Source organism: Accipiter gentilis, chromosome 20, assembly GCF_929443795.1.
Source record: "Accipiter gentilis chromosome 20, bAccGen1.1, whole genome shotgun sequence".
Lineage (NCBI taxonomy): Eukaryota > Metazoa > Chordata > Aves > Accipitriformes > Accipitridae > Astur > Astur gentilis.
In genome coordinates, this window is record NC_064899.1 from 15,752,481 (window position 1) to 15,772,758 (window position 20,278).

Sequence of the window (20,278 nt, forward strand, 5' to 3'; positions counted from 1 at the left end):
TATTTTGTGTGTGTGTGTGTTTTGGGTTTTTTAGGGCGGGAGGAGTTTGTGCGGGAAAACAGCAACGAGGAGAGACGGGAGAATATCCTGTGCAGCCGGATTTTCTTTTTTTTTTCTTCTTTTTTTTTTTCCCCCCCCCCCCCCAGACATATCGAAAAATGCCCATTTCTGCCTTCCTGCCCGGGACGCGAGACCCCGAAGCTCACCGGCTCCCGGCAGCCGCCTCAGGTTTCCCTTCCCTTGGTAAGATCCGCTGCCCTGAGCTCTGGGGAAAACTACCCCAAATCCAGGGCTCCTCCAGCCGTCCCAGTTCCTCCAGCTTCGGAGAGGAACTGAAAAGGAGGGGCGCAGGAGCCAACTTTGCAAGGCGAGCTCTTTTTCTCCCTTTATTATTTTTTTGCTGGTCTTTTCCTTTTTATTATTATTATTATTATTTTCCCCCTTTATCTTTGCCCCTTCCTTCTGCTCCCCTCTGTGCCAGGAGCGGGGCGAAACTGGGGGATGGGGGAAGGTGGCGAATGGGCTTTCCCCGAGGGCCAGGGGGTGGAGGAGAGCTGCCGCTGGGCGATTAGTATTGTGGTTGGGCTCTTTTCTTTTTAATTACATTTCGTTTTCCGAGGAACCGCCTCCCTAGCGCCGGCTGTCCCCGGCCGGGGTGAGCTGCGTCCCCCCGGCCTGCCTCTGCCCTGAGCGCCCGGGGGGACCCCGGAGCCTGCCAGTGAGCGGGGGTCCCAACGGCAGCGATAGGGAAAGGGGTAACGACCCCCGTGCAGCTGCGGTCAACACCCCAGTGCAAAGCAGGAGAAGGGAAAGAATACAAGAGAGGAGCTAAGGGGGGGGGTGGGGGGGGGGAGAAGAAAAAACCCCAAACCAAACCCAACACCAAAATAAACCACCCGGATTCACGGAGGGAAAAACTAGAAAAGACATTGTAAAAAGTCCCTCCAGGCTTCACTGTTCCCCAAGCCCGGCCTGTCCCCGTGGCAGCGCGCTTGGAGGGACCCCTGGAGCGGAGAACCCGACCCCAAAGCACCAAACCCCGCGTTACTTCTCCCGCTTCCCACCGCCACCATCCAGCCTCGCCCCCCTCTCCCCCGCCCCAGCCCCAACTTTGCCCAGCCCCGGGTGACCCCCTAGTCCCGTTCTCCCCCCCCCTCCCCCCCCCCCCCCCCCCCCCCGGGGCCCCGAAGGAGAGAGGAAAGACCTACGCGCAGATCGTTTGGAGGTTTCTCTTGTCGTCCAGGTCCTGCGGGGTAGTTGGCCATGTTATCGCCCAGCCGCAGCAAACAGTCCGAGAAGCCCCTAAAGACCGCATCGCACCGCCCCCGCCGCTCTCACCGCCTGCACCAGGTACGCTGGGGGGGGGGGGGGGGGGGGGGCAGGGGCACAGGTCAGCACCGCCGGCTCCTCGCCCGACCCGGGCCCCCCCCTCCGCCGCCCCCCCCGTCGCTCCTTCCCTTCCTCCCACCCCCCCCCCCCCCCCCACAACACACACCCCCCCGCCGGGCAGCGGCGATCTGGGGCGGGAGGAGGGCGGGGGGGACCGAGCCGGGGTCCCCCACCGGCCACTCGGGGGACATGAGTCAGGGGCTTGTCGCCCTTTGCTTTTTGAGCACCAGGGGGGTCGGTGCCCGTGGACTAACGGCGTTGATTTCAGTCTTTTTTTTTTTTTTTTTTTTTTTTTTTTCCCCGAGGGGGTGAGCAGGAGGGAAGGAGGGAGAGGTGAAGATGCTCTGCCTGCTTCTCCCCGGACTTGCTCCTTTGTTAGAAATTTCCTCCTGGAAGCAGCAGGAGCGTTTCTCCGTACAAACACTGGCGCGCACACACGGCTCCTAATCGCCCAGGTCGCTCGGCAAATAACCGTGCAAGACGCAGTAGGAAAAAAAAATTATTAATAATAATAAATCACTAGGAAGAGCTGCGATAAAGGCACGAAAAGGAGGGACCCCAAAGCCGCGCACGCAGCTGCGGGGGGCGCCGGCCCCGCGCCTGCCCGGGCTGGGGGCAGCGGGGCGGGAGGGGCAGGGATGGATCCCGCTGCCTCGGGCATCCTTCGGGATTGCGCTAGGGAACGGCACTCGGTTCCATCCAACGGTAACAAACCCATGAACAACCGTCCGCCCGCGGGGAAAGAAAACGAATTACGGCGTGCGGCGTGAGATGCCCCCCCACACACACACATCCCCGCGTGTCCGCGGCTGTCGGGCCAGACCCCGCGGGGGGACGGGACGGGCCAGGGCCGGGGAAGGGCCGGGAGAAGCCGGGAGGCAGGGACACCGCTGCTGCATGAGGCGGCCCGCAGGACTCAGGCCCCGGCCTGTGCAGCCGCTCAGCACCGCGCCCAGGCAGCCGCAGCCGGCGGGCTGGGGGACCGGGGCACGGGGAGGGGGTACGGGGGGGGGGGGGGGTATACAGATCCCTAAACCGCCCTCCTGGCACTGGCGGAGGGTTAGGGACGCCGCCGTGTCCCCTAGGCCCGGGCTCGACCCCGGGCAGCGCAAGTCCCTTTCGGAGCCTGCCCCCCCCCCCCCCCTTCTCCCGTTCGGAGGAGCCCCCGGCCACCCACAGCGCCGGGGTGGGGGTCCCCTCCCGAGGCCGTGTCCTGTGTGTTTGTTTGCCGGGCACCGGTTACAAGCTAAATGGCTGACTCCAAAAGAGACTGTTTCAACCCAGATCCCCCCTCTTGCCGTTTGATTCATCGCTAACACGACTTGGTGGCCACTCCCCTCTACACACACACACACACACACACACCCCCACCCACCCCCCCAGCACCAGCCGTCACATCAAACCCCCAGCAGGCTACAGACGTTGGCTACGTTAGGAAAAAAACCCAGGCAAACAAATAGAGAAGAAGGGAGGACCATCCCGGGGGTGCGACCGTGTCCTATCAGCCCCCCGCGCCATCCCGCTCCGGCAGCTACAGCGGGAAAGGGGAGGGGAAGTTGCCAGGAATTTCTCCAAAAACGTAACGGGCTCAGATGAAAATACGGGGTCCGAAGCGGAACCCTGCCCCGGGCCGGCCTGGGGGAGAGGGTCAGCTTTGGGACCGGCGGGGCTCAGAGCATCCAGCCCCTTCCGAGGGGCGGCCTGGCCCCGGCCGGTCCCTCCGCACAGGGCAACCCCGGTCCAAAGCCGCCCTAAACAACGCCCCCCTCCGAAAAAAAAAAAAAGGAAAAAAAAAAACCAAGAAGCAATAGCGGACAGACGAGGGTCTTGCCCGGTTAAACGACAGCGGGATTTCGCTTGAACTAGGTCGCTTGTGCTTTGCCGTAGCCCCGACCTCCTCGCTTCCCCCCCCCCCCCCCCCCCGCTTCAAAGCCAGGAGTGTGCAGCAATTTGCAATGCAGCAGGACCGCAGGAGCCATCCATAAGGGATCGTGCCCCCTCCCGAAACCCTCTCCCCGTCCTCTCAGGCCGCCTGCCCTTTAACTGCGCCTGGTCCATCCCTCCTGTCCCTGGGCGCCTTCCACGGAGACTCAGTCCCCGACCCTCCCGTCACCTCCCAAAATGTCAGGGATTTCGGACAGCTCCGATAAATAAATAAATAAATAGAGAAATAAATAAATAAATAATTTTTTTCTTTTCTTTTCTTTTTTTTTTTTTTTTTTTCTTCTAAGCCCCGGTGCATAGACATTTTGGGAACGAGCCGAACATCCATTTCACACAAGCCGTTACCGGCGCCGGGGCAAAGGGAAACGGCCCTTCACAAACCCCACACCGACAACCAGAAGCTGATTTTGGGGGGTGGGGGGGGGGTGGGAGGGGGGAAGGTTACCCGAAATACCGAAGGAGGAGCAGAGAGGAGAAAAGCCCTCCAGGAGCTTCAAAGCCGTCCTCTCCCAGGGCACCGCAAAGCCACCGCACCGCCACCATCTCCGCGGTGTGCGGCAATATTTGGGGGTAACTTTCCAAATGACTGCTCATGCTCACGCCAGCCCGGGGACGGCGATTCCCAGTCACTCTAGCTACCTTTTGAAATTTCGCCATGAATAAAATCCTCCCTCGGTTGAGTCAAATAAACACAAATGAGGGATAATCCTCATCCTCCTCCAAACGAACAAACAAGCAAAAAATGTAAGGACTGAAATTAAGGATAACATCCAAATAACGCCTTCCCCCTTCTTTCTCTGACAGTACAGAAAATGGCCTTCTGAAGAGTTCAGCCTCATTTAAAATGGAATGGTAATACGAATGGAGGGGTTTGCATCGTATATCCACATTTTCCAGAGGTCAACATTTCATCGCAATATTTTTTTTCTTTTCTCGATGAGGAAACGTTCAAGGCATTTTACCTCCTTCTTTCCTCCCTTTCTTGTTCTCCCCCCTCTTTTTTTTTATTTTCCTCTTCTCTTCTTTCTTTTGGTACCCACAAAACGCTGCAGAGATTGTCTGGAGAGGAGGGTGACCGAGCAAAAGGATCTCTAAATAGCAATGCCGAGCATTTTTTTTTTTTTTTTTTTTTTTTTTAATTGTAGCAGAATTCCTTTGCAGGCAAATATTTTCAAAGGTCTCTTCACACCTGACAATCTGGATAATAAAAGACGCGCTTTAATCGCCCTTTCCTTGAAGCCCAGTTTTGGATCATGCTCGGGAATATACATATTCAAGATATAATCTTTAAAATTTGCCTGTACAGGACCAAAGTGGTCATTAACTTGGAGAGTGTTTAATGACTGTAACTCAAAACATTTTCAGCAAAGAAATGTTGAATAAAATGAACCTGAGAGCAAACCAACAAAAAGAACCAGCGACAAACCCAAGATACTAAACAAAACCAGCAACGAGCACACAAAAACACATACCGGCGTGGAGGGAAACCTGTTCTATTTTAAGTAACTTAGCATATATAGAAATTTTTTGGACCCGCTCGTTTTTTGACAGCCGTTCTCCGAGCACGAAATTAACGATCGGGCGGTGGGACTTTGCGGTTTTAAAATAATTTTTATTTGTTTAATCCCCGCATTAGGATGGATTTTTTAATTTTTTTTTTTAAGTTAGTGATGGGTTTTGTTTGGGTTTAGGCTGCTCTGCAAATGGGAAAGCCTCCAAGTTCCCAAAGGGAGCCCTTCACTTGTCCCCCCTAATTTTCTGCAAAAAAAAACTTTCCAGCTAGATCTCTCGCAAGCCATTTTGTGCCGGTTCTTATTTCTCTGTCCCTCGGGGAGGGGGTGTGTGTGGATTTCTTAGGACTGAAGTTCCCAAATTATCGGTGGAAAGGAATGCAGGGGATATCCGAAAAGCAGACACAAATGCAGTCGTTCGTGGGGACGGAGAGAACGGGAGGGGAAAAAAGGAGGAAGACTAAGGGGGGAGAAGCGAAGTATGAACGAGCATGCACTGATTTAGGAAACCGAGCACCAAAAGTGAGTTAAGGGGAATAAGAAATCGGCTCCCTTTCCTGCGGATCCCCCCTGCCTTGCCAGCGCGAAGAACGGCGAAGATGCCCCCGGGAAGGAGGCGGCGGGAGCGGGGAGCGGGGAGCGGGGGGTCCCTCCGCCGCCCCAAACCGCGGCCGTCGGCGCAGGTTAGTTCGACATTCCGCTTCTGCATGCATCAGCCGGGCTTTGGTGCGCACAACTTGGTACCGAATTTGGCAGTCCACTTACCTATCTGTACAGCAAGGATCAGAGAAATATATCTGCCGTTCAACTTAAGTCCCATCCTACATTTAGTAAAACCATTTGCGGCTGCAGATCTTTAAATAGTTACTTTGGAGAACGTGGGGGAAAGCTGAAAAATAGGCATTGCCAACAAGTTCCGAGCAGCGGAGGACTTTGCAGACAAGGGGGGGAGACAAGAGGAGAAGGAGAGAAAGAGGGAGGCAGAGGGAGAGGGCGAGGAAGACTAGCTGGGAATGGTTCGCTCCATTAGGAGGGGGCGGAGGAAGTACAGCCTCACGCCCACCACCGGCCCTGACGCGGGGGGATGACACGGACAGGGGATTTTTTTCCCCTTCTTCTGGTTTTTTTTTTTGCCAGCGCGCACCTTGGAAGAGAAACGCCATTTATAGGCATCACAGGCTGGATTTCTCCGCTCTCCCCGTGTCCCCCCGCCCCATTAATCGCCGAGAAACTCCCCCCCCCCCCCCCCTCCCTCGCCGCGCTCCTCCAGCTCCGTGTGGCGGCGTGGGGGGGGGGGGGGGGGGGGGGTGTTGGTGGCAGCCGGGACCGTCCCCCCGGGGCGGGAGGGATGCGGGGGCGGGGGGGGGGGGGGGGGGGGGAAACACACGCACACAGACACACACAGACACACGCAGACGGAGGAGCCGCCCCCCCGGGGGTGGGGATAGCACGGCAGAACACCCCCCCCCCCCCCTCCCCGCCCCCGGGCCGCCCCGTCGGGGCTGGCCGGCCCGGCCCCCGCGCTGCGGAGCGGGGAAGAGGAAAGGGAGGGGCGGGGGTCCCCTCCCCCTGCCCGCCCCTCCCCCACCATGACGTCACCCCCAGGCTAAGCCGAGGGCGGGGGGGGGGGGGGGGGGAGAAACGGGGAGGGAGGTGTGTGAGGGGAGCTGGTCTCTCCCGGCCCTACTGCCTCTGCTCGATGCCGACGGCAGCATCCCGGCCGTGGGACTGCAGAGGGTGGCGTGGGGAAAAGGGCTTCACGCGTGGGGTAGCTGTGGGGAGCCGCAGTGGGGGAGACCTGCGGTTGGGGGGGGGGGGGGGTCACCGCATCCCATCCTCTGGGGACAAGGCTACAGGTGCGGCAGGGCTGGGTGGGAGGGATGGTGCCGGCCGAGGGTATGCGGAGCCCTGCCCGGGACAGGGTTTGGTTTGGGATGCTCCTGCAGCCTGACCCCCTCCCGGGACCCTCCTCAAGGCCATCGCCTCCAGCAGCGTGAGAGGAACCTAAAGGCGCCGGCGCGGAGTTCTCCTGGTGCAAAGTAACCAGCCAAACCCCCGTCCTGCAGCCTTCCCCTCGGGCTCTGCCACTGCAAAGTTATTCCCCCCACCCCAGCTCAGCCCTGACCCTCACCAGCCATCTGTAGCGTCTCCAGGAGCCGAAGGGGGACTGGTCAGAGGGAGAACCGCTGTTGCCCGTCGCTCCTCCTGGTCCCAGGTCCCACCCCACCCTGCAATCCCACTGGGCTGGCAGTGCTGAGGAGCCCTGGACCAGCTGGGCTACCAGTTGGTCCCTTGCTTTTACAAACCACCCGTGACAACCCTCAGACTTCAATGACAAAGGGACAGCAGCTGCCGGGCTGGGTCCCCGTGATCCCCATGGGCTGCAAATGCCTGAAGCCCACCAGGCAAGGACAGGGATTGCGTGGGGTTCAATGAATCGGTGCAACTGGAAGTAAGGAAACCGGAGGGCAAGATGAAGAAGCTTTCTTGCCGAGAGCTCCGTTCACAAAATAGTGCCGGTGAATGCCATTGCCTCTTTAGGTCTACCTAATGTGTGCAGAGGCAGCCACGCGCATCCTCTGGAAGCCATCATGAAACCCCAACCTCTGTTTCTTCAATTGGAAAGCAGGAATAATGTTGGGTAACTACGCTAGCAGTCAGCTGGGGCCTGCAGATGAAAAACGCCGGCTTGTCTCCTCTGCAACTTCCCACTATTCCTTTCTGTTCCACCTTTTCTTCCTATTTATAGATCTCCACTATGGACGGTGAGCCAGATTAGAGGACAGAGCTGGCTGAAAACTAATCTGAGGAATTAAAAAAAAAAAAAAAAAGGCTCATTTTCAGCCAGCTCCCAGAGCCAGCTCAGCATGTGGACATGCAGTAGTGAACGCAGTGCAAAGCACAGGCAGTGGGTGCCGTGTCCCCTGGCGGCTTGCCCTTCAATTCACTCGGCCATGAAGGTGCAGCCCATATTAGAGTTGTCTTTTACGCGCTTCTGAAGACATTGGTGGCAGCAAGGAGGCTAAGGCTAAGCTTTGGACTTGTTCAAAGGAATGAAAAGTTTAAGCTGAAGCAAAGGTAAAATACTTTTACCCAGGTCTTTGCTGCTGTGGTAATGGGTGCTTTTGTAATGCAACAGAGACACTGAAGTGGATATCAAAATGTGGAGCCCTGTCCTTTTCCCGGGAGGGACAGGTTAGGTAGCCCAAAAGATCTTTTATGTCTCACAGTCAGTGCATTATCAGCATAAAAAAGGAAGAGGATGAAAGGAGTGTGGGTTGAGGTACACAGATGTAAACATTGAATCTACCAGCTCCTAGCAGCTCGGCCACTTGTGGCTGTGTTTGCTGTTAGGAAGGACAAGGCACCCTTGCAGGAGCACCAGGTTGTGGAGGCTGCAACAAGAGGAGTTTCTCATTTCATTCCTCTGCCCTATTGATAACTGTATTGGTTTATTTATACAGTCATATCTGCTATGGTTTTGTCTGCTCCTTTTTTTTCTGAGGGCAGATGAGCTATAGCTTCAGGTTAAAGGTTGGGCTAGCTCCAAGAGGCTTGTGTTGGACATGATTTTGACATTACGCTATGTAAATCTTCTTTGGAATGAACTTCAGGGCAGTTTCCATTGCACAATCAGGAAGAGTTTAATATCTGGCTTTTGGTACGTCCATCACTGCTGAAATGACTGAAGCCTCTGGCAATTTGGCCACAAATCTTATAAGAACAGGCATTTCTGGGGGATTTCTGGCCAAACAACAGCGAAAAAAGATCTGACAGCTAGAGGCATCAATTACGGAGGCAAAAAGGGCCTGGCCAAATTCCTCTAAATGTTCTTGACTGCTGGGGCAGTCCAGCGCTGTCTGAAATTCAAGCCCGGCTCCAGCCTTACCAGCTTCCCTGCCCCAGGAAGGGGCCCGTCGCACTATAGATTCTGAACAAAAGCCAGAGGTTTCAGGCCATCTCAAATAGCAGCACTCTCAGCTCTGCTGGGAGCCAGGGAGCAGGATGAATTGGGGACAGTTGTTTATCAAACTGTCCTTTTTTTTCTTCAACACGGTATTAGAAGGTGCTTGAATATCAGCCCGTCTCTAAGAGACATCCGCGTACGTTTCAGAAGAGGCGCTTCTGCCGGTGCCTTGCTCAGCCCCTGTTAGGACAATTTGCTCATCAGCACGATTTTGCCCTTGTTTATAAGAAAAAGGGCTCTGTCCTCACGGCAGCCTCGTGCTCCGCTTGTTCGGGTTGGTGGCAGTATCATCCCGCGGCCGCATGTGATCGCTGCCGTGGCGGAGGCAGACGGACAGAGCCCACGACTGCTGGCCAGATATAGCTCTGCCAGAGATAGCGTCGGCGAGCGCGGCGTGGGCTGCGCCGTGTGCCGGAGTGGCTGGGTAAGTATTTGGGTGGGCAGCCCCGCGCTGTCACTGCCAGGCGGAGAGCAGCATGCTGGGCAGCTGATTTAAAGCGAGCCCAGCTCCATCTAAATCATCTACCGCAAGGGTACCCACCGGGTTTAGCGGCTGTGTTTCTCATTTAGCTTTCGGCTGACTGTCATGGCTGAACCTCAAAAGAGGCAGCCGGCTCAAGGTAGCAGAGAGAGCTGCTTTCCCCGGCAAAGCTCGCTGCATCTCTGCGTTTCTTTTCTCCTTCATCCTGTTTGTTTTTGTTGGTTTTTTTTTTAGATGTAAAATATCTCTTCAAACAGCTCACACCACAGGCTCCTCAGTTCACGGTTGCCGACTAGTAATAGGGATAAAATCTGAATCTTTGGTGCTGCCAGTCAGAGACTGATTTATTCTAAGCATGGGCTTAGGCTGGAGGGGAGGGTCCAGTGATCACAATGATATTTAAAAGTCCCTCCTATGCATGTGTGAGAAATGTATTCGCTCTTAGCTCATCCTGCAGTAACATCGCCTCTACCAGGAGGTGACTGTTTGCTTTTACTCTCCCTCATGATCAGCCTGAGATCTGGCCCTAGTGAAGCTGAGATGAAACAGGAGCCGGTGACTTGTGTCTGCGTACCTTCCCGTCTCGCAGGCCCCCTGAGAAGGGGGGACAGACTGACAGCTTTACAGTCCTGCAGAGGTGGCTGGTTTTGCTTGTGCTGTGGCTCCCAGCCCTCAGCCTCTGCTTTCCCTAGAGGAAGGTGGCCAGCCAGAAAAATACATGCAAATATCACACCTAGCTGATAAATGAATAGCTGTTCACGGTATGATCCTCCAAGATTTTATTTAAGTAGAAAAATAATGAGAACACACCAAAAATGTGACAGGTAGGATTAAAGAAATACCTTTCAATAACGGCCAGGCTTCTAAAGCTTTTTTGGGTGCCCTTGTTCATTAGATATCTGGCTTCATTACTTGCCGGATGTGTCTGACTTCAGCTAAGCAGTTATGCACCCAAGGGCAGAATTTGCCCCACATCTGCCTAGAAATTAGTACTAAAATAGTGCTTGTTGTTCACCATGAACATCATTGCCATTTGATGTCTGCAAAAATATATTGCTGAAAATATAGACTGTTGTTGTGGTTCCAAATATAAAATTGGGAAAAAACCCCAATATATGGCTGAGTGGATGTAAAAGGGATGTGATTGCTCGATACCAAATCTTTAAAAAATGGAAAATGCTGAGTAAGGTATTTGTAACCTATTTGACACAGAAAACAACGATCTGATATAAACTTAGAAAGTGATTAGAATAATGTAATCTTCAGTCTCAGGTTCTGGGATTTTTCAAAGGGGAAAACCAGAATGCCAGACTTCACTAGGTTAATTTGAAAAGCTCAGCCTCTATGTTCGTTCTTCAGTAATTTTCTCTTTTAAAAAGCAGTCTTAAAAAACCAAGATGTCACTTGACCATGATCAGCTCATGCCAGCCAATCCAGTAAGGAAAGCACTATCTATTGCAGAAACAGTAGTGTTTGCATTTAACCACACTCCTCAGAGATATATTTTTAGGAGGGTGCCTGTGTGTGCACTTGAAATGCTGTATCTTATTAGCATGACCCCTTTACATCCGATTGTGGCACTGGCATTGCTGCTGAGCCCAGGCAAGCTGAGGAGAGGTATGTGAGCCTGCACTGCTCTAGCCAGATGGAGTTCACACCCACTACAATTATGTTTGCAACACATGATTTGCTTAAGATGCCTGTGGATGTTTCAAAGAGTAGGATGGTTTCAGTAAAGCAGTCTCAGAAGAAAGCGGTATCAATCCTTCGCATCTTTACCACTGAAATTTTCCTTCAAGAAACATAAACTAAGGCCAGTCTGTACACTTGTCATCATAGGCTGGAGGGAATTATATAGACCTGGAAAATGGCTTTGAAAAGGCTGGTATTGGTGGATTTCCTGGCATCAGGGCTTAGTATTGTCATAGAACACAGAGCCATAGAACAGCCCAGGTTGGAAGGGACCTCCAGGGATCATCTGGTCCAACCTTTTGTGGTAAAGGGGGCCTAGATGAGGCTTTCTATCTAGCACCTTGTCCAGTCACGTCTTGAAAACCTCCAGTGCTGGGGACTCCTCCACATCCCTGGGGAGGTTGTTCCAGTGATTGCTTCATTATGGTGAAATCCACGCTGCGTAAAGAATTGGAAGGTTTGTGATGATCTGTATGTACCATGCCAGAGCTGTTGATCACTCTCTGAGGTCCTTAATAAACACCTTGGTCCAGATACCAGTCATCCTGAGTGCATGAGAATACCCTGAATGCACTCCCATGGTATTAAAATAATTTCAGTTTCTCTGGTTGCAAATGCCAGTAACCGAGTTCTGGATCTTGGTTCAGAACTAAGCTCCAAGTCTGGAATAACAACGCCATTGCCAGAACACAAACTGGCTGCACAGAACCTTTCAGTATGTATCAATAACTAGTCCTAGATGTTGCTCGCATGTGAACATTTCCTGCTTCCATGGACGTCGGCACCACAAATTCTATTGACCACAGTGAGATGGGACATTCATCAGTGGGGTGATATTTTGATTCACGTCTTTCTTCCATTGATTTATAGAGTATCTACTGCCACAACAGCTATTAACCTTCAGTTACAGTAGGACTTCAATAACTGAAATACCACTCTGAGTTTTCTTTATAACAGTCAATATGATTCGTTCTAGAAAAAAACCCATAAATATATATTTAAAAAACCAGCCATATCAGATTTCCAGCTATCATGGGAAGATATCGATTCTACATTTCAATTTGTTTTCATCAATCCTTAGTCATGAAAACCAAAGTTTTGGGGGAACGTGGGGATTTAGGGAGCTGGAAAACGATGTGTTAATTAATTGTGGGCTGATGAGAACATTGCCAGGGCAGATGTTCTGCCAGTCACATGTGCATTGCAAGAACTTCAAGTGAGATCTCACTTTCCTAGGAAGAATGAAATCTGGGAGGAAGAATGTGTACAAAGGTGAAAAGGGCTCTGTGAGAAGGAAAAGCACAGTGAATCTGTACACGCATCTGCAATCTGATCTGCAGAGATGCTGAGGACATGCAACTTCTTTATCACCCTCTTTCTCCACTACTAGCTTTAGGAACATATTTATGACACCAGAAACTGGGAAAGGTCAGAGATAAGTCCTGTGAATCTGAGTAGGAAACTGCTTCTTGACGTGAACTGGGAACTACTTTCACAAAGGCATGACTTGAGCAGAAATATACATTCATTAAAAACCATCCTTCTTCAGAACCTGCATTTGGGCCACATTTGTCTAGGGTGTGCCACAATTGGCATAATTAACTCTAATAGCATTGTCACGTGTCAGCTGCCATGCAGGTGATTGCAGCTTGAAAAGTCAAGAGCAGTTCCACGGCGGCTGCTCTTCATAGGTGCATGGAGCAACTAAACAGGCTGCAGCCTCCTTGAGGACTTGTCTTGCTCCTCAGCATGATCCAGCAGTGCAATAAAGAAGTTGGAAAGTGATGTGGATAGCTGTGGACTAAGATATTTCACCCACCACTTAGCCATTGCCATTAGCTAACACACATCCAGGATCTAAAACCACCTTTGTGAGCATCAAAGGCCTTTGCCTAGTAACATTAAGGAGCTACGTCTCTTTCTCATGTTGTTCTTTGCCTGTGCCACCCCTGATCATTCTGGCCTTTGGGTTTTGTCATGACCTGTTTGCTTTGCTAGACCCTAGTAAATTGGGACTGAACCCCAAGGTCCTTGGAGAAGTCTCCTCCATCCAGGGAGCGGGCAGTGGCCATTAAAGGCAGACTGGAAAGTGGCAGGCTGTTGTAGTTTGTCTGTCCTGTCACTAGAGTGAGACATGCTCACAAGCATCCTGGGCTCCTCTTTCGGGAGGTGCTGAGCAGGCCTGTGGGGTGCTGGGGCTGGTGCTGGCACTGAGAGGGCACCGTGCACCATGGTAGACCTTGGCATCCTCAGCAGGCTGAGCCTCGGCATCAGAAACTCTCCAGGTTACCCTACTCTACTGCAAACGCGTATTTTTTTGTTTGTTTTTACAACTGCTGTAGAGTAGCTAAAGTGGGCGAGGGGGTGAGAGGGACCCTAAAAATCCTTTGTCGTGACCTCTTGATAGCCGTGACTACTAACCCCTGATTCCTGGGCATATGGGTGTCTGACCTGATCTGTAGTCCAGCAGAGTCTGCCAGCATTTTTCTGTTGACTTCCAAAAGACTTTGAGTCAGACCATCACACTGCTTAGCCTGAGCGAGACCAAGCAGCAAGATATGTATTGCAGATATTTCTCGGCGAGGGAGCAAGGAGAGTGAACATTTTACTGAAGGGTAAAAAGACAGCAGTAGTTCTGACATCTAAATAAAATGACTCATTGAGGAAACTGCCCTGTCTCCCCCTCTGTGACATGCCCACCTGAAGACCCATAATTTATGACCATGTATTTCAGAGGGTCCCGTAAGGACAGGGGTTTTTTTCCCATTCTTTCTTTTTCTCAGAGCAAAGTGTGATGCCCTGCCAGAGAGTGCCTTGTGCAGGTCCAGACGGAGAAAGCAAGCTGCTAAAAGGTAGTGATTGCAGCACTGATCTCTTGCAGGCTCTGCAGTGTGAGGAGGTGGTTCTGAATCACAATGAACTTAATTGAACAAGAAATGGCATTGATTTTTCCTTTTCAGCCCTCCCCATTGCTCACAGCAACAGTGCACCGAACCCTCTGCCCATGCCAAGTAGCAGAAATGCACAGCACAGTAGAATGGAGATTTTTTATTTTTGTCCTATAATTAGCATGTATTTATTTTTAAATATGGTAAAAACCAAAGCTCTCTAGGCTTTGAATTGTCATCGGGGAAAAGCATTGCCTGTATGCTTTGTATAAGTTTCAGGAGCACAAGGAAGCAGATTATGTGAGAAACTGTAGCTTACTTTATACTCCCCTGGCCAGGAAATAACATTGTTCTTGAGTTTGTCTGACTGTTGAAAGAACTAGCATGGCACAATTGGCAAGCTGCTGAAGAGTTCCTAAAAGGTCTTTTTTTTTAAAAAAACCCCACCAACTTAGACAGATAAAGGTGCGTAAGCTGCCTCCAATCTGCAGGGAATCAAAGAAGAGAAGCACTCCATACTCCAATTATTGAATCATTGCGGGGTTTTGCCCTGTTAGGCAAGCATGTTAACATATAATTACATGTTTGAACAGCTAGCAACTTCCTACATAACCTGTTAAACATATCAGTGAACATACCTGGGTGTTTACTCTTACTTAGAACTGTATGAGGGGAGTTCATATGTTGTGGTTTAACCCCAGCCAGCAGCTAAGCACTGCGCAGCTGCTCACTCACTCCCCCCCATCCAGTGGGATGGGGGAGAGAATCGGGGTGGGGGGGAGGTAAAACTCGTGGGTTGAGAAAAGAACAGTTTAATAGAACAGAAAGGAAGAAACTAATAATGATAGTAATAACAATACTAAAATGACAATAATAATAATAAAAGGATTGGAATATACAGAACAAGTGATGCACAATGCAATTGCTCACCACCCACCAACTGAGGTCCAGTTAGTTCCTGAGCAGCGGTAACTCTCCAGGCCAACTCCCCCCAGTTAATATACTGGTCATGACGTCACATGGTATGGAATATCCTTTTGGCCAGTTTTGGTCAGCTGCCCTGGCTGTGTCTCCTCCCAACTTCTTGTGCCCCTCCAGCCTTCTTGCTGGCTGGGCATGAGAAGCTGAAAAATCCTTGACTTAGTCTAAACACTACTTAGCAACAACTGACATCAGTGTGTTATCAACATTCTTCTCATACTGAAGCCAAAACATAACACTATACCAGCTACTAGGAAGAAAATTAACTCTAACCCAGCCAAAACCAGGACAGCCTATTTTCCTCCTCACTACTTCCCCCAAAACATTGAAAAAGTACATTATGAAGGTATCTGGGAAATTCTCTAGCAAATTCATGCTGGCAGTCTTAGGCGGTGTCCAGATCCCAGCTCCGGTATCATAATTGGGTTCCCTGCAATGCACAGCTTGGTTTGCTCTTGAGGGGAATTCTTCAGCTGAGATTGCCAGGCTGAGCAGGGGAGGGAAGGATGGCTAAGGGAAATTTAGGTGCACGGCACTAGGTAGAGCACTGCGTGCCAGATATCATGATGAGATCAGCTCTGCCCTTAATAAACATGTATCCCTGGTAGCAGGTACTGGACACCAGATCAATTTGATCTTATGTTGGAAATGGGAGGGGTGGAACGAACAAAGTTAGTCCGTGTAGCTCAGCTGGCCGGCGGTGACTCCTTACTACACGCTAAGCTGGCTGCATGTGTGTGGTGAGCTGTGCCTCGGGGCGAGGGGACGGCAAAACCGACCTCCTGGCTGAAATCCCTGGTGGGGTGGAAAGAGTGACCCCTCGCAGAGAGCTGCCAGGGGTGCCTGGGGCAAGGGAGCACAGCCAGCACACCCTCAGCATGCTGTTGATCCCAGCCGCCAAAACAGCATTTTGGGGCTGTGATCAGCTTTAACGCTGGGGCTGATCTCAAGAACTGGCCGCTGCAGAGTCAGCGCAACGTGTTTCTCTCGCCTGCCGCCTTGCCACTTGATATTTTCATTGCTTTCTGAGGAGCGATTAAATGGACAGTGAGCATGTATTGGGTTTCATGGAAGTCCTGTCATTGACTTCAATAACAGCAGGATTAGACTCTTCTAGAATCAATATAATTCATGAAAGCGCTGAACGTTGTACAAGAACTAAAGCAGTGTGTTGTGCTGCAATATGATACATATAACGAAGTTACTGGCATCCAAGCGCTCTGTCTAATGGGGAAAAATGCATCCAAGAATTGCTGTTACCGAAAGCAGGGGCTGAGCTGGGTAGCCTAAGAAGTGAAACTCAAGGAAATGGCAATATTTTGGGTTAGCATGTCTGTGACCTGCTCGGGCAAACCTTCGACACACCTCTCCTGCTAACCGTCCACACTTTGCAAACTCACCTCCGAGCTCGGCAGGGAATGCCGTGGATTTCATCTCTGCCAAGCCTGCACCAGAGTGACAAGAAGCTGGTTTTGACATTGGAAGGGAACAAGTGATATTTCTGCACTTCTGATAAAGGGAAGCCTCTAACAAGCTGAGTAGGTTGAAGAAGCCAGCCAAGACCAGAAGCACCAGGGAAATACTCACAAAGTATTGGGAAGAGCTGGGTGGGACTAGGCTTCTTCTCTGTGAAAACAAAAGCAGAGAACCATTCGCCACAGCTCGTAGCAGTGGTTGTGGCTCAGTGTATCTTTTGCCAGCGAGACCTTCAGGTGAAGGCTATGGCAGGGTCACCAGCCCAATGCCACCGCTAATGCCCTTGTCCCCCAGTGATGAAGCTGCTGAGAGATTGGCGGTTGGATGTGAACACCTGGGGAATGTCTTGCATCAGTCAGGACTGAGCACATTAGAGGATAGAGCCACGCTGTGTATCTCAAAAGTCAGACAGCTGTTCACCTACTACAGCGGTATTGCTTTTGGATTCTGCTGTTCTTCAAAAGAAGGTCTCCAAACAGAAAAAAAGTATCAGGAAAAACAATAGGAAGTCTAGCAGTCTGATAGTCTATAAATACAATACAGTGAGACTACGGGGTATAGAACTTACTTAAAACCAAAAATATTTCATATATTAAGAAGCCTCCAGTGATTCCACTGTGAAGATTATGCTTAGTTCTACATGCTAAGCCTCATTTTTCTGACTTTCTGAAAAAAAGCTGCTTTCTCTTTGCAACTTTTCAATTATTTTCTCTAGCCAGAGGAGGATTTGTGTGTGTGTAAAGTCTGATGTTAATCTGACAAGGAATCTCAGAGATATGAGCCTGAAAATTGAGACTAGGGTTTCCTGTTGGTACAGGATTTTCCAGGTTTTTAAAAATTTTATTTTAAAGCATCCTATCTCAAAACTCAAGGTGTGGGAGCCTTGAATGTGATTATTTAGCTTTCTCCCCTGAAAAATTATTCTCCTATAAATATTTTAACAAGGGCATTGTTTAATTCAAAGAATTCTGCAGTGTAATCATTTTAACACATATCTCTGCTTTTAATCTGCTGCACATCAGCAGCAACCTATGCTCTTATTTAAACAGCAAGTTTACCTACCTGCTAAGGTGCTGTGCCTTTACAAGCAAAGCAGGCTGCGAAACCCTCTTCTGTCTGTACTAGAATTTTATGAATGGAAAGAAAACCTTAGGCAAATTAGGGAAAGCTGGGCAAGCAGCTTAAAACCTCCTAGAAGATCGCTATTTGTTTCTTTCTCTTACTACTTTCTGTAGTTTGTGCAGGGGAGATGCTGGTGTTTTCAGTGTTGCTGGTGGTGGGATGATGCCAGCATCAGACTGTCGTGATGTCCTGTGTCAGATGCAGCCAGGCTCCCCTGTGAAGAGACCACAGATGAAATGTCATTTTCTCCTCTCTCTGGATGACTGAGGAAACTCTCCCTCCCCTCAAACCTGTGAGGAACATGAGCTGTGTCTTGGTGCTTCTGGAACATGTCTGAGAAGGGGAGTTGACCTCCACTGCTCCTTTGGACAGTCAAATTCATGTTTTAGTTATATATTTTAGAGAATAAATTTAATTTATTATATATTTATATGATCTATATCATAAATGATATAGTTTATCTATTACTTAACTAAATAATTTAGTTATACATTTTATTGATTGCCATACCTGTTGCTAGAAGCCGTCGATGCAGGCACAGTGCTGGGCTGGCGATGGCTTGGCACTACTAGCACCAGCATCGCCCAGTGGCACTGCACCAGCAGCACCTTATGGCTTGTTTCATCTCAGTGCCTGCCCAGGTGACCACACTCCTAACAGCCCCAGTGCCACTCAGGTCTGGCATTGCAAGTATATTCGGGCTCAAGAGCTGTAAGTAGCAAGAGGTTTGCAGGTGCTATCTAAGCAGAGAAGTCCCAGATAAAATGAAAACCTAGCTGACCTTTACTTCTTTGTGTTCAGCTATTGGCTAACTGGCAGCTTCCAAAGGCTACCAACAGATTATTTCAGATGGGTTTTGGGGGTTGGATTTTTTCTCCTTTTTGAGGATGTTTGATAAAGGGAGTTTCTTTAGATTTGTCACTTGTGTGATAACTCATCACCCAACTGATATAGAGCAAACCACGCCAGTATCACTAGAGTGCTAAATTACTTTATTTCTCATTGCTTACTCTGGTAGGTAGGAAAGAGCTCTATTTCACATCTGTGGGACTAAAACGTAGCACAGTGAAGTTGAAGTGGAAGATAAATCTGAAGCGCTATCAGATTTTTCAAATCCTAGCCCATGCCTTGCTCACTGGGGACTCCTCCAGCTCTGCAGCTGGTCTACATTTAACTTCGTATTTCTTGCCTTTGCAGCTCCTGGGCTTTAAAAAACAGACTCCCTGGATATCACCCTGGTTCTTTCTGTTACCTGCTTCATCCCAGATTTCAGCCTGTTAGAAGAATGGTTGATGGAGCAGGTTGTTTGTCTCATGTGATCCAACAGATGTCCACTGTGGGAATACATATTGTTTTCCCTTGACCAGTAAGAATCCACCAACAGGAAATAACGTTTCTGTTTTTCTGCTCTGTGTTGTCTTTTTGTTTGTTTGGTTGGTTTTTTTCCACTCAGAAATTTACTTTAAAATAATGTTTTTTGCTTACTTAAGCCCCTTTCTTTCTTGTGCTTCTTTTCCAACACTTAGGATATTTTCTTCCTTTCCTCTTCCTATTTTCTTACTGCTTCTGTTCGCTTCATCAAAATGCACTTTATAAAGCACTGTCAGCCACACCATGTGGCCACAGTGTGCAGTCTGTACTTTGGGTGATGGCCCAGGTTGTTTCAGCCATCTCTCTCCAGGACGGAGCTTAAACTCTGCTCTGCTAAACCCAGTGTGACTCTCAGGCCAAGAGACCCCCAATCTCACATCAATCACAGCAATATCTTTTAAATTAGTAGGGTTGAAAATAGTGACTCTATTTATGATTTATTAATTGTTTCTTATCACTTACAGGTTTCTAGGGAACCATCTTCAGCTTGACTCTTCAGAGTATTACACTTCCTTATGGCAGCAGCTGCTACCTATCAGAGGTCCCTCAAGTCCTTTCACAGGTGGGCTGACTGGACCAGAGCAGGGCATCTGCTACCATTCACAGGAATCCACGTGGGATCTCTCTCCATGTGGGACTCCATTTGATAGCTCTTCCAACAGCATCTGTTTTCGTGCCATAGATCTGGAAACGTCACACAGAAAGGACAGTAGTGCAAGCAGCAGGACGTTCACTTCATTATAGGAAAGGTCAAACAATTAACATAATGAGCTCCACAAAGTGTATAAGGGTGAAGATACTGGAGGTGCACAGACTTAGAAGACAGCAGTGTAACAAACCCCAGGAACAGTTTCACAAACCTAAGAAAATTCTGAGGCTATGATGGCACTTGCCGCAAGAGGCAAATGCCCCCCCCCAACCCAACCCAACCATCTCTCCTGTGTACCCTGTTCCAGGTCCTTGATTGTAGAGGACTGCTAGGCACAGAACTATTAGTCTTATTAGTGAAATTGCATCCTGAGAAAGTGACTGAACTTGGAAAGCTGGAGAGAAAAATTCCATGGAGAAGCCACAGAGCTGGTGGGGGACATAAAACTGTTCATTATTCTTCAGGTCTGGGGAAAATTAGGCAGAAGTAAAGAATTTAGTTTGAAATACATTCTGGATATTTCAGACACTGAGTGAAATTTGCACCAGCTGAATCGTTAACATACTGTTTTTTCTTAAAGGGAAGTAAATTGTGTAAAGTCATGGCACACGGGGGGTGCATTTTTTTTTTTTAAAGTGAGATCTAAATTAGCGCGATCTAAATTAATCTGATAAACTTAGGAGAAAACTAGTCTGGACTTTTGTAACTGGGATCTGTACCACTCTACAACACAGCAGACAACACATCTGCCACCTCTCAGGAGTTGTGATTAAGGACTTGGGCAGCAGCTCATTCCTGCCCCAGAAC

At 49.9% G+C, this 20,278-nt stretch overlaps 1 protein-coding gene across 1 annotated transcript in view; it reads right to left on the minus strand.

Moving 5' to 3' along the window:
- The window catches only part of NRN1 (neuritin 1), a 9,346-nt gene extending 3,432 nt beyond the window's left edge, over positions 1-5,914 (minus strand). The window contains 4 exon segments of the mRNA XM_049824094.1: positions 1,209-1,252; positions 1,254-1,325; positions 1,327-1,355; positions 5,610-5,914. Coding sequence (XP_049680051.1) covers positions 1,209-1,252; positions 1,254-1,325; positions 1,327-1,355; positions 5,610-5,664 — 200 coding nt within the window. The 5' untranslated portion in view covers positions 5,665-5,914.
- Between the last annotated feature and the right edge of the window lie 14,364 nt (positions 5,915-20,278).